This window comes from Saccopteryx leptura, chromosome 3, assembly GCF_036850995.1.
Source record: "Saccopteryx leptura isolate mSacLep1 chromosome 3, mSacLep1_pri_phased_curated, whole genome shotgun sequence".
In the NCBI taxonomy this organism is placed as follows: Eukaryota; Metazoa; Chordata; class Mammalia; order Chiroptera; family Emballonuridae; genus Saccopteryx; species Saccopteryx leptura.
The window spans coordinates 21152742-21167786 of NC_089505.1; the positions used below are offsets into that span (position 1 = coordinate 21152742).

Sequence of the window (15045 nt, forward strand, 5' to 3'; positions counted from 1 at the left end):
ATGACTTAACTCAAACTGTAGTCCCAATTAGAGAACAGGTGTAAAAACCAGCAACACCATTCCCATCCATGAAATGCCCAGTCAATAAAAAACAAAGTATTTCAAAACCAACTTCAGCTGTATGATATCAAAAAGTGCTCTAGAATATGCGTTCCAGTGGTATAATGTATCAAAATGACACAGAATCAACAATCTAATCTTGCAGAAGTGAGGTCAAAATTGCTCCCGAAATGTATGGACTGCTCATTCTTACTAATTGGAAAGTGATAACATTTCAGGGTTCTTGTAAAAATTTAGTCACTATTTAATGACCCAAGAAGGATCTAAAATTTTATCTAACTCAGCTTTTTAATATTGCCAAAGTTTCACTTTTTGTTTTTCCTCCTCTGTTTTCAAGGCAGAGATTGTCAGCGAGACAAGACACTAAACCTGTTGGATCCAGTCAGTGGTAAATGGCCAACTCTTCCTCCACGGATACCAAAATGCCCAAACTTAAAAGGATTTTAAATCCTGCTAGGTTAATCAACCTTCTTGTCACATATTTATTAGAGCCCTGATGTTTTAACATTCTCAGTAGACTATTCAATTTAAATATTCAAGGACCAATAACTTGAGCTTAAACGGGGACTTTTTTTTTTTTAATTTCCTTAGAATAACTTCTAAAATGTCAGTAACCATTGAAAATATAAAGTGAATCTGGATTGAATATTGAGAATAAATTTCAGTACAACCAGTATTCATTGTAATGTTAACACATTTTAAAAATTAATACTACCTGACCAGGCAGTGACGCAGTGGATAGAGCGTCACACTAGAATGCAGAGGACCCAGGTTCGAAACCCTAAGGTTGCTGGCTTGAGCGCAGCCTCATTCGGCTTGAGTGGGGGCTCACCAGCTTGAGCATGGGGTTGCTGCCTTGAGCGTGGGGTCATGTTGGTCACTGGCTTGAGCCCAAAGGTCACTGGCTTGAAGCCCAAGATCACTGGATTGAGCCCAAGGTCGCTGGCTTGAGCAAGGGGTCACTTGCTCTGCTGGAGCCCCCCAGTCAAGGCACATATGAGAAAGCAATCAATGAACAACTAAGGAGACTAAGGAGCTGTAAGAAAGAATTGATGCTTCTCATCTCTCTCCCTTCCTGTCTGTCTGTCCCCATCTGTCCCTCTCTCTGACACTCTCTCTGTCTCACAAAAAAAATAAAATAAAAAAGCAATACAAAAATATTATTAGAATAACTGAAAACGTTATTAATATCATAAAATTTAAACATGTGTTATCCCCGAAGTGAAATTTTAAACTACCTGAGTGCGAGAGGGAGGGAGGGAGAGAGAGAGAGAGAGAGAGAGAGAGAGAGAGAGAGAGGCTGCGGTCCTCACCTGGGCGCCCAGGTCATTGTAGAGCACCTTCAGGGAAGTCAGCTGCTCGTCCATCCCCTTGGGGTTGTCGGTTTGCTGCTTCTGGACAATGTGCCTTCCTGTTTTGATTACAGTCTCCACTTCAAGCTTGACTTCACTCAGAGTTTTATAGAGTTTCTTAAAAATAAAACAAACAAATCAAATACAATATAGTGAAAACCTGGGAATCATTTCAGAATACGGCTTATGCAGAATGACAGCTACAAATTAACGGTAGAGATCAAAGGGCTTTATCTTTCCCAGATTTGGACTCAAAGAATGAGTAAAATGACATCAAGGTTGTAATAACTTTTTAAAATCGGAGAAGATAAATAAATAGAGATTATACACATTTTTTAAAAAATCTCATATGTTTATTTTAAAAATTATTAACATTTTCTTCTATGAAATAGAAAAATATCAGGACCAAAAACAGAATATCTATCATTTTTTAAGTTGTTTTAAAAATCCTAAATGCTATTATTAGAAAGAAAGAAAAAGCCCACTCTGGCTATCTTTCTGGCTGTTAGCATTTGAAAGTATTAACCTTTATTTTTTCTTTTTCTTCCAGTTCTCTGAAGTACTGAGTCTACCACATTTTGTACGTGTTTCTTATGCAATGAAAAGTATATAACAACTCAATATATCCAGATGAACGTGACTATAAGAAAGCTAAGTTGTATCATAGCTGTCCTCATCCTAGTTACCTTGAAACCGAAAACTATATTTATTCTGCGCAGGTTCTCTTGTCTCCATACATTGTGATACTAACTTGAAATATTTCACATGGTTCTGTCACATAATAACAGACCACTGGACTAAGTTACACATGGTCAACAATGGCGCTTGCTTTGTTGACCTGTATATCTCAGTAAGTGCCTACATATATCTCTGTGTGCTATGCACACACACACACACACACACACACACACGCAGAAATTTACCCTATTTATTTATTCTTTCACCCATTCCATCTGTTGAGTAATCAAACAACCTTTGGAGATTACAGTTTTGAAAAGCAGAAAGGACTCATCTCAGACCTCTCTTGTCTTATATGTCATCTTCAGCTTCTTCACGATTCTTCTCAAGCGGAACACTCATTCTAAGATTGTGTGTGCTTAGTCACATTTTAAAACTTATGTGCAATCGAATTTTAAAGTTCAAGACTATAATAATAATAAGGCCTTTTTTATTTATTTTATTTTAGAGAGGAGAGAGAGAGAGAGAGTGAGAGAGAAAGGGGGGAGGAGCAGGAAGCATCAACTCCCATATATGCCCTGACCAGACAAGTGCAGGGTTTTTAACCAGTGACCTCAGCATTTCCAGGTCGATGCTTTATCCACTGCGCCACCACAGGTCAGGCAATATAATAAGGCCTTTTAAATAATTTCTTTCACATCTTAGATTTAAACTTCAATTCAAAATTAATTTTCCTATAGAATGATTTTCTTTTTTTCTAATAACATTCCTGACATTCATTCTAAGTTTGTTTCTTTCATATTTTAGGCCTAAACTTTTAAACTAAAAGTCAAAATTTAACCATCCTTAAGAACAATTGTTTATACTGTAATATTTATAACATCAATTCTAAGTATGGTTCTCCTAGCTAACCCAAAATTATCCCTTAAAAGTTAATATTATTAGTCATATTCTGCCAAAGGCTTTCCTAAAATTATACTATGATTACAATGTTTCCTGTTTTTTCAATCATATATATATATGTGTACAATCATATCTATATGAGTACATATATATGTATATATGCCTTTTCTCGTTTCTTTATCTCATGTTACTATAAGACCTGATTTTACTCTCTCCTACCTATCTCTCCTACCTCTTCTAAATTCCTTGGAAGAAAAGACCACACTTCTTATTTTATAATCCATTTTTCATCACCAATTCCCATTCGTAGCACACTAGAGACAAGTAATGATTGAACAAACCGGGTACATCATGGTTGATGAAGCCGTATTAGCCGCTGGAAAACCCACTGACCCATCAAGCCCCCGCCGGCCTCACCATACACTTGTCCAGGTGGGTCTGGATGACGTCAGGGTCCACGTCCTTCACGGTCAGCACGTGCAGCTCCGCTTTCACCCCGTCCAGCACACGCTTGCAGTCAAGCATGCGCTGCTCGAAGTTAGCGGGCTTCTGGAAAAGCTGGAACTTTGTGGACACTTCTCGCAGTTTCCTCTGTGTGAAGAAATTAGGATAACACATACTGCTAAAAAGCTATGAAAATAAAGCACCAATAAACACAGTCCGTAAAGGAACTCAGTGAGGTTACCCAAAGTGCCACAAGTTACTTGACACTCAGTCTTAGATATAATAAAAAGCTAAGCTGGCCTTGCTGGAATAAAAATTTCATTCATTTTCTCACCTGTTGGAAAAAAAAAAAAAAAAGGAGCCAGGATGAAGAACTCAAAAATGCTCTTCATCATGAACTCAGAGTGAAAGCCAATGCCACACCCACTGTTCACGGACTAAGCGGACTAAGCGGTACCACCTCCAGCACTCCGCCCGCCCAGCAGGGCGGCAAGACTGAGAAAGCTAACTTCTAAATCCAGCTTGTTAACTCTCCTCCACTCAACTACAGAACGAGATTCAGTGCTTTCCACCCGGGCCACAATCTGTTTCTGCCGCTCTGCCTGGGACGCACTGTGCCTTCAACGTCCAGTCTCACTGTTTACATCAAAAGGAAGCCCAAAAGCATCCAAGAAAGCAGCTCTTTCTCCTGTTCGTTTCCCTCCCAACACGTAGCTCCCCTGGGCACCTGCAGAACATCCATTTGACTTCCTCCTCTAGCAGCCCTGCCCTCTGGGGAGGTCGGAGGCTGGGAAGGCGTGTTTCTTCTCAACTCCTCTAGCGTTAGCTCGTGGGCTGAGATCTCTGCTTGGATTTTCTATAAAGAGATTTGAAGGAGGAGAAAATGTCTCTTTTATGTTTAAGTTCCACATAGCCATATAATACACAAGAACATGCAGACCCCTATTTAAGCTTTAGTAAGTTTGCAGGATGATAATAATAATTATATAGGCTACTGTATGTTGTGCACAAACTATGGTCTTTGCATTTGCTATTGCTAATGCTAATGTCCACCACTTATATATAAAGAAATGTTCTCAATTTCATAGCTAAGAAAGCTGTAATTTAAAGACGGTGGCTATTTACCAGGGCTTCACAGAAAGATAAAGAGAACTCCAAAACCACTTGCTGCTAAGTAGGATCAAGCTTTCTCACTGACCGCCGGTTTGGGACAGCAGGCGGGGCTGGTTCTCCAGCCCGTGAGGAGCCCATTTCACACGCTCCTTTCACGACTCAAACACCTCAAGTCCCTGGCAGTACCTGGGCCTCCTGCGGAACCTGGAAGGCGTCTATCCGGTCCGTCAGGTACGACGTGAGCTGCTTGTCCAGCTGCCCTAAGCTCTCCTGCAGAACTTGAAGCATGTGATCGGTTTCCCGCAGGACCTGGAGTTGCTTTTCCAAAGAAATCTGCTTGCTCTCTGCCTACACAGGGTTTAAAATGGAATTGTTAGTCACTCCGCACAATATGTATAGCTGAATATAAGAAAACCCCTAAGCTCTGGCTACCAAAAAATAAAAAATAAATAGAAGCTCTAGTTCAAGACTTTGTCCTGCAGTATAAATAAATAACTAGCAATGGGAACAGTAGAAAGGTCTTTCTAGCACCTTATATATCTTGCAGTGAATTACTAATTTCTGCTTCTTTCTACATACAGTGACAATACATAAAAATGTAAGTATTCCCTATATAACATATTAAACAGAAATAAATGTTTTGTCATTTATTATAAATTGAGGATGTTTTTAGAAATCAGTAGTAGGCCTATCAATAAGAATATAACAAGAATGTCTATCAGTACAGTGAACATATAAATCTTTATTTCTAAGCCTAAAACAAGTTCCACAGATAGACACAAATCACTATTTGCTGCCCTTTTGAATTAAGATTGATTCTATTCATGATCTAAACATGTTATTATTTAATGTGTTTGCAAGCATCTAATATCCACCAAACTCTCATATAAAAGAACTGTCTCCTTTCTCTACTTACTGATATGAACATGCAAATTCTAATTCATTCTAGATATGTATCTAAGACAGTATGGCATTTTATGACAATAGCTTGTGTCAAATTCTGCAGGTCCTAATATATACTAGGAAAATATGAATTATTACTTTTTTTAAAAAGTTCTTATTTATTCATTTTACAGAGGAGAGAGAGAAAGAAAGGAAGGAAGGGAGGGAGGGAGGGAGGGGGGGGGGAGGGACAGGAAGCATCAACTTTCATATGTGCCTTGAACAAGCAAGCCCAGGGTTTCAAACCGGCAACCTCAGCATTCCAGATCAACACTTTATCCTCTGCGCTACCACAGGTCAAGCAAGTTATTATTCTTATAAATAACTCTAATATGATCCTTAAAGGAAACTAAATAGTTCATAAATAGAAGCACTCTCAAAGATAAATCTTTTAATCAAGTTCTGCCTGACTTATAAGAGTTAGGTCTACACTTCCTCCATTAGTATTTCAAAGCCCTCAACATACCCGTTAAGGTTGGTTACCAACTTTTGCCCTTGGTGAAAGTTCTTGAGATCAGCTCCCTCTCAAAAATACCTAATCTACTCTCAGGCATGTCCCAGCTCTTACCAGGTGACTCAGTTCTTCATATCGACTGTTGAAAGCCTCCAGTTTCTCGCTGATTATATCATCAAGGATCCCTCCATCAATCAGAGTCTGGCCAAGTTCCCGTATCTGGGTGCGGTTATCCGCTGGATGTCGCAAAACAGATTCTAGGGACTGGACAGGCACAGGGGAGAAATAAGGCCTTTAAGGGGCAAAGGTATTCAGGATCCAAAAAATGTCCATATTTTTAAAATAAGTAATTCCATTTTCTAGAAATTTACCTAAGGACCAAGACTAGAAATAATTCACGAAACTATTCATCATGGTATTAAAAAAAATACAAGAACTTGGCATGAATAATAATATATGATAATATAACTTAATAAGGCAATTTTAATAATTATTAATTATATGAAAAAATGTTCATTGTATGATATAAAGTTTGAAAGCAGAAAACAGTACTATAAGGTAAAATTATCTCAAACTGTTATTGATTATATTACTAAAAATTGGTACTCAGTTTTTTATAACATAAACAGAAGGCTAGGTACTGTTTTATATACACACTTTATATTATACCTAAATCTAACTAACCATAGGATTAATTATTATTCCATATTATAGATATGAAGGTCAGAAAGGTTAAGTAATTTGCCCACATATACACAGTAAAAAGTAGACTAAGATGCCAACTTGACTCCATAACCATTATGATTTTAAAGTCTTTGCTATAATTACTATAATTTATCATGTGTGTATAAAAAAATAAAATTAGGAAGAAAAATACCAAAATGTTTAAAAATGTTTATCTTAGAGTTTACTTTATACTTTTCTCCATTTTCCATATTTCTAGAATATGCATTTTAATCCTCATGTTAGGAAAATATGTATTTTTTAAATTAAGCTTTTCTTTTGCTTTTTAATGCTCTTAATCTCTCACTCTGTTATTTTATTTGAGAAGTGACATGTTTTCTCCCGCAGAACATCCAGCTCCTAAAACGAGGGTACCCCGTTTGACTTACTTCTGACCTTCAATCCAGTAATCTACTTAATTACCACATGCGGCCCTACAATTTTAAAAGCATATCTCTCCTCTTCTTTCTCCTTCTTATTTTTTTTTTAAACACGTCTATTCTCTTCACAGGTTGATTCATTTAAGAAGCAGCTATTAAGCCATCATGCACAACACGCTGCTGATAACTGGGGAACAAGAAACACCAGGTGCATCTCTTGACCTCAAGAAAACCAAGTCTGAGCCTGAGACAAGCTCCTCAGACAGAATCCCATGCTTCTCATTCTTCGCTCCCCAACCTGTCCTTAAGCGTTTCACGTCTGAAGATAACAAAGTAGGAGCCACTGTAAACACAGTCGTTGCCGTGTCTAATGTGCAAAAATAACTTTATGAAGAAACAAGAGAGCAACTGTCCTAATAACATAACGCAGAGCTTTATCCAGCGACTGGTAAAAAGAAGCTGGAAAATCACTCGAGTGCTTTCCAATGTCTAAAAGGTACTCATTAATAGTAGACAACTAACTCCTTTAGGAAGCTGAGTTAGTGGGTCACCGATAATCTAGACATATAGTATATGATTTCATAAATATTTCAGCCAATGGAAGACACCACAAGTTACACTGAAAACTCCTGAAGAAGGAAGTAACTTTGCAAGCAAAAGGCGTTATGTTCCCCGTTTGGCTTTGCTACCAGGAGAAACAGCACGGAGAACGAAGGCGCCCACCTCCAGGGCCTCGTTGACGGCCTCAGTCTTCTCGGGCAGGGTCTCGGTGCTCCTCATCCGCTCTTCCAGAGTGTTCAGCCAGGTGGTCTCAAGGTCCAGGTAGTGCAGCAGTTCGATCCAACAAGACCACACCTCCTACAGGAGGCAAGAACAAAGCTGTTCGGTAAGAAGCTGTTGAGAGATGCGTGTATGTCCAGTGGCACACAGTCTCTCTAATCGGTGATCATTTCATTTAGAGACGAGTATAGCTGGAGGTTTAGAAACTGATGAAACTAGGATTTCAAATAAATGAAATAAATCGAATTCCTTAATAAATCATAGACCCACAGGAGGGAGACAGGAGAGGCAACGTGAGCAGCCTCGGTACATGGAAATAAATTCCAAGGATCTGGTTAAAAGTCAAATATAAAAGTATTTTAATTAGTAGAAGAAACCAGGAGGAAAATATCATTAGTTTGTTTTTCTACATAGAAAGGTAAAGGCACTCATAATTGCACTCCTTTTCAACAATTATACAGAGAATTGGAATTCCATGGAGTCCACCCTACTCCAACACAGCTAATGGATGTAACAATCTGCTGCCTACACTTTCCAACTTTTTTTTCTTTGATTCATATGAACGTTGTCTACATATGCAAAGAACCACATTTCACCCAAAATGGACTTACAATACACTCACTGCATTAGCAGAAATCACTTACTTCTCCATTCTTATGGGGAGTGCAGGGAGGGTGAGGAGAGGGGATAAATCTATACCCCCACTTCCTAGGAAAAACTATGGGAAGAACAGCCCCTTCCCCAGAGGAGGAGACTATTTTATTGGTAAATTTAGGAGAAATATGTGTATCTTTTACAAATATAAAAACATGGTTGGGAAGAATATATACCAACTTCCAGATAACGATCCTTTCAAGAGAGATGGTATGGGATAGAAAAGAAGGAAACAGGCTCTGTGATACTAATTTATTTCATTTTAAAACAAAATCTGGGAAAATACGTCAAAAAGTTAACATCAGTTATAGCTAAAAGATGTTTTAGTAGTAGTATCTCTGTTCTTCTATAAGTCTGAAATATTTCATGATTTAACACATTTTAAAGGAGTCTAAAAATAACCAAGGTCATAAAGTTGGACTTTTCCAAAGAAAGGCATTCATACTCTAATTTAGAAATTTGGGCTATTTCTGCCCGATATCCCTTGGTAAGCTCTGACATAATTTTAAAAGCATTTCCATTTTTAAACCTCTTTTTTCTTCTTCCCATTTCCCATTTCAAAAATATCAAGGCCTTATCTTCTCTCTTTTCCCTACACCATTTTTTTTCTTGCATCTTTTCTTCTCTCAAAGTCACTCTCAAACTAATTTCAAAGTACTTCTAAATGTAATTCTCAAAGCAATTCCAAACCCTCAAAATACTCATTTTATTCTTCATTTTCAAATTGTCACCTCTGGGTCGTAAAGACAGCTTGAAGAAGTGATACAGAATATATGGCAGTCTTTTGTTAGCATGGGATAATCTGGGGACTCCATTCATTATGTAAAAATACTGTGAGTTGCTTTTTGGCTAGAAATAAATAGAAAAACAAAACAAAAGAGAAAGAAAAATCAAGGGTGATTATGACAGAGAAGAAACATGGACAAGACTGTAGTCAAGTTCAATTCCAAGATCATTCACCAGGACTTAAGATTGGGCATACATAATGCTATCTGATATGTTTACAGAATTTTAATTTCTCAAATGGGTTTTATATTAGATAATATACTAATATTAAAGAGTGGGGTTTTGTTTGAGTGGTCACTTTCTTAACTAGTTTCAGTTATCATGTTTCTCTTAACACCAAACAGTTTTAAGACAAGCAAGTAATGAGTGAATTCAGTTGAAATATTACTGTTATGGCTGTTTACCATTCTAGGATTTACCACAATACAATCATTTATTTGAGGTTGAACTGAATTGAAATGGAACTGCTTCTTAACCTTTTAAAAATAAGATATAGAAGTCACACTAATATCAAAACAAATAAGCAAGAACTTGATTTTATTTAAGAATAAAAAAAACCAGCCTGACCAGGTGGTGGCGCAATGGATAGAGCTTCAGACTGGGATGCGGAGGACCCAGGTTCAAGACCCCAAGGTTGCCAGCTTGAGTGCGGGCTCATCTGGTTTGAGCACAAAAAAGCTCACCAGCTTGGACCCAAGGTCGCTGGCTCGAGCAAGGGGTTACTCGGTCTGCTGTAGCCCCACAGTCAAGGCACATATGAGAAAGCAATCAATGAACAACTAAGGTGTCACAACAAAAAACTGATAATTGATGCTTCTCATCTCTCTCCATTCCTGTCTGTCTGTCTGTCTGTCTGTCTCTCTCTCTCTCTCTGACTCTCTATCGCTGTAAAACAAAACAAACAAACAAAAAAAAACACACAAAACTCAGCCCTGGCTAGGTAGCTCAGTTGCTTAGAGCGTCATCCCAATACATCAAGGTTGCAGGTTTGATTCCCTAGTCAGAGCACATATAAGAATCCACCAATGAATAAATAGGTAGAACAACAAAATTGATTTCTCTTTCCCTTTCTCTCTCTGCCCCTTCCTCTCTCTCTAAAAATTAATAAATAAAAAAAATTTTCGAAGGAAAAAAAATTATTCATAGAATCATCCATATCTGCAACACAATGACCTGAGGGGTGTGGTACAGCATAGAAGCCACTTGAAATAAAAAACCTCAGTTTATGTCTGTGTACTAACCAAAACAAAACGAATGTTCATAGTATATTATTCTAGAATTTAAGGACTGACTAGACCCTACAGATCACCTGTGATATGAAAACCCGGATCTCATATATAAAAAAATTAAAGTCTCATTATATTAAATGACTTTCTCAGGAACCTTCCATTATGTGGGGACAGATCTTCGTCTTCGATATTTTTTAGCCCTGCTTCATTTTATCAGTTTATTAAACAAGACACACCTTTCCTTTACGCTCCAGTACTTGAAAAAAAATGGGAGACTTTTCCAAAATAGGTAAACAGTCAGTACATTACAGAATTTTAATCTGAAAAACGCATCACTGAAAAAAGAGCATACCTCTAGCGTGTGGCACTTTCCCCGAAGTCTGTTGCACAGAAGCTGGTAGTTCTCCAGCACAACATTCAGCTCAGATGTCAACTCCTGGCCACCAGAGGGCACCTTTGCAGCCAACAACTTGATGTTGTCCTTCAGAATCTTCACTCGCACCTCCTTCTGCAACACGTCCTCTTTCGCCCTCTGTTCCAAGAAAGGATGGACTTGAAAACTGTCTCCCTTTCTCGTTAACCAGTTTCTGTTTCAAAAAAATAACTAAACCAAATTTAAAATGTCTGCATGATTTCAACTGCCTCATTTGGAGCACTCTTTAGGTAATCACTACAGAGAGTGCTTTTGAAATAAGAATGCTAAGTACAAAATCTCAAACATTTTCACTTAATAACAGGCAATGTTAGCACCTCAGTCATCCTAAGTTACATTTATTGACATGAAGTAGTTTCAAAGTCTGGGCCCTTGATAAGACTCTAGCTGGATTAATTTTAACTGACTACTAGTTCTGAGCATATAAGACTGAAATAAATAAATGTTCACAAATATTTTTCTCTCCTATTATATAGGTATATCTATTCTTCTGGTAATTATCAGCATGTTAGAGATGATAACGTTATATTAGGCAGATATGATCTAGAAATAGCTTCTCTCCTGAGTTTCACTGAACTTAGGAGAGAGTCTCATTTTCAGGAAAAACAACCAAAAAACAGCTTTTCACTTCTCTTTCAGCTTTCTTTACTGCTTAATGGTTTTAAATTTTCCTAGGTTGGATAAAATAATTAAGTGTAATGGTTTTTAAAATCCTAATGGTTGTTTGAAAGAATAAAAATAAGTAGAATGTTGCCCAATCAAGGGTGTTAATCTTATTTTTCTAAACTCTCATCCCTAGAGACTTGAATAAACCACTAAACTACAATGCCAATAGTGTAAAGAAAGATAAAAAAATAAGACAGTTTTTAACATGGTAGGCTACCTTTAAAATACCTTATAGACTAAATATTTTTAAAGATGTCAAAAAAAGCTACACTAAAAAATGATGTTTCATTGAAAATACTACAGGTAAAATAAAAGTCCCTTGTTGTAATTACTTTTATTTTTATACAATAATGCATGGATAAAATCTAATTTTTTTAAATATCTGTACACTTTTAGGCAAGTTAACTTTGACCCAAAACATTTTATGTGTTGCTTAATCTTATTTTTTAAAATTGCCTGTAATCACTATCTCTTTTGGCTTGAACACTAAAGACTTGAAGCAGTGTTAGAAATTTGGGGCTCATGCCCAGTTCTATTAAGTATATTCAAAAAGGGAGTGTTCAAGGCTATTGACACAGAAATATAACTTCACAGGAAATGCAACTTACAGCCCTACCCGATATTAAATCCTTTGCCAATGTTCCTACCCACTACCTTACTTGATCTAACAAAATATTTATATTCATGTGTGCCCTACGTAGTAACTGCAAGACACAGCTGATGAAATAACCATAACCCCCAAACAAATTGGAAAGTTTTCCTGTTCCTAACAAAAGATCATGTTTCCTGAAAGTTTTCAGAAATAGCGGCAACGGTTGCACAACATTGTGTATGTGACTGATGCCACTGAATTCTTAGTCATTCTCTGTGACTCCCCAGAGTTATAACATAAGAAAACATCTCAGGGCCCTTCATGGATTCGACTCACAGGTGAAGTTGAACTTCCTTTCCCTACAAGAATCATAGCAGCTACCCCCCCCCATTTTGTTTTAACTTGAAATCCTACTCTGAAAGGTTATATGTACCGTTGACCCTTGAACAAGTGGTTAAAATCCACACATAGCTTTTGACTCCCTGAAAGCTAACCTCTAAGAGCCTCCTGTTGACCAGAAGACTTACCAATAACATAAACAGTCAACACATATTTCATACGTTATGTGTAAGCCAGAGAAGAGAAAATATTACTAAGAAAACCATAGGGAAGAGAAAATACATTTACAGTATTTATTGAAAAAAGCCATGTGTAAGTGGATCCATGCAGTTCAAACCTGTGCTGTCCAAGGGTCAACTGTAAATGCATGCTTAACAGCTAGACAGATGATAGACTGATTGATTGACTGACTGATTGATTGGTTTTTAAAGGGAGAGAGAAGCCTGTTGGCCTGACCTGTGGTGGTGCACTGGATCAAGCGTCGACCTAGAATGCTGAGGTCGTCGGTTCGAAACCCCGGGCTTGCCTGGTCAAGGCACATATGGGAGTTGATGCTTCCTGCTCTTTCCCCTTCTCTCTCTCTCTCTCTCTCTCTCTTTCTCTCCTCTCTCTAAAATGAATAAATAAAATCTAAAAAACAAAAAAGCCTGTTGACGCTGCCTGCCCAGCCTCACCTTCATTTCTTCCACAGCACTCTCAAGTTCTTCCGGCGACTTGTACTCAAAATCCCTCTCCAGGTGCTCTTCTTCCGCCTGAGTCATCCACTCCTGCATCTCTGCCAGGTCCTTCTTCAGGTTCACCACCTTCTCCTGACTTTCGGACAACCTATTGTTCTGCATAGCAATCTAGAAAGGAAAAGCCATGTACCCGAACAGACAAATGTTCAGACAGTAAACATCAAGTGTCCAGTAGCTAAAGACACAGTGAACTTGCCACAGAGAGTCTAACAGTTTAAAATCCTGAAAAAAGCCTTGATACAGTTCGTGCTGAGGTGAAGTGTAAGCAATACAGAAAACAGTAAATATAACTCGGATTCTAGCTTTCATTTTGCATATTAGTCTAATCTGGAAATATCTATTATAATTTTGAAAATGCATAACTTTAGACATTACTTTACAAAAGTAATCCCAAATGAAGTCATCTATCTCACACTAATAAAAGCATATATTTCCAGGAAATTTCCTATAACCTTGTCTATTATGGAAAAAAAAAAAAACTAAACACAACCAAAATATTTATTTTTCTTTTTTTAACAGGATTCTCCATTAAGATTTCACTTTTAAAAGCAGAGAAGGAGATTGCTACTAAAGATATTCATAAAACACTGCTCTACAAAACTCTGGTTTTGATCATTTGCTATACTCGTATATACCACAGAGACCCAAAAAACCTACATTAGAAAATGGATATTATGCTAACCCTCATTCAATAATTTAGTTAAAAATTTCAGAGAAGGCTAAAATATTTTCTGAGACATTCCCCCTCTACCTACAAGCTCACTTTTCTGTGGGAGAAGAAACCGTCCACGGAGACCACGCTCACGTCACTATTCCACCTCCTGCTCAAACGCACTCTCACGGCAGCGGCCACCTTGCCAGGGCTTGCTGGGCTGCAAGGCTGATAGTGACCAAAGGCCCAACGGGAACAGAATGGCTCTCACGAGAGTAAGGGGCAACACTTACTGGCTCTCCTATACCCGCTTCCCAACAGGATCACAGTCATGAAAGCAGAAAGGGGTCAAACAGGAGCTCTGATTTCATAGTCCGTGTGGTACTCTAGGACCCTGCTGCCAACAATATCCACAGCCCTGGCTCCCGAGCCTGGCTGATCAGCGGTATAATGTGGTCAGCTTTAAAATATATATATATATAAATATAAATATATATATATATTTATATTTATATATATATATATTTTATAGACACATAAATACAGATATCTTGGGCCCGACTTACAGAAAATTCTCTTTACTAGTAGTTTCTGGGAACTCGATAGTTATATATTTTAATGGATACATAGAGAAATGAAATAAATAGAGACACTGTAGCAAACTTTTCTAAGGCTCAAGATTATAACTACCCTGAAATTATAAATTTTCTATTTTCTGGCATTATTATGCCCTTCTTTTCATGAGATCATGCATATATGTATTAGATGACACAGACTATTTTTTATTTGTTGATGGGTTTAATGCATCTTTCCTTTCTTAGCAAAATAAAAATGTGGCAGTGCCTGACCTGTAGTGGTGCAGTGGATAAAGCGTCGACCTGGAAATGCTGAGGTCGCTGGTTCGAAACCCTGGGCTTGCCTGGTCAAGGCACATATAGGAGTTGATGCTTCCAGCTCTTCCCCCCTTCTCTCTCTCGGTCTCTCCCTTCTCTCTCTCTCCCTCTCTGTCTCTCTCTCTCCCTCTCTCTCTCCTCTCTAAAAATGAATAAATAAATAAATAAATAAATAAATAAATTTTTTGAAAAAAAAATGTGGGGCCCTGGCCGGTTGGCTCAGCGGTAGAGCATC

The 15045-nt window shown here is 37.8% G+C and overlaps 1 protein-coding gene across 4 annotated transcripts in view; it reads right to left on the bottom strand.

Moving 5' to 3' along the window:
- Positions 1-15045, bottom strand: part of UTRN (utrophin) — a 515659-nt gene that overhangs the window by 318588 nt on the left and 182026 nt on the right. For all 4 annotated transcript variants that reach the window (XM_066373070.1, XM_066373071.1, XM_066373068.1 and 1 more), the window contains 8 exons: positions 13203-13373; positions 10851-11030; positions 7773-7907; positions 6061-6210; positions 4737-4898; positions 4165-4293; positions 3411-3584; positions 1374-1529 (listed from right to left, as the gene is read on the bottom strand). In XM_066373070.1, the coding sequence (XP_066229167.1) occupies positions 1374-1529; positions 3411-3584; positions 4165-4293; positions 4737-4898; positions 6061-6210; positions 7773-7907; positions 10851-11030; positions 13203-13373 (1257 nt within the window). The remainder of the gene's footprint in view (positions 1-1373; positions 1530-3410; positions 3585-4164; positions 4294-4736; positions 4899-6060; positions 6211-7772; positions 7908-10850; positions 11031-13202; positions 13374-15045) is intronic.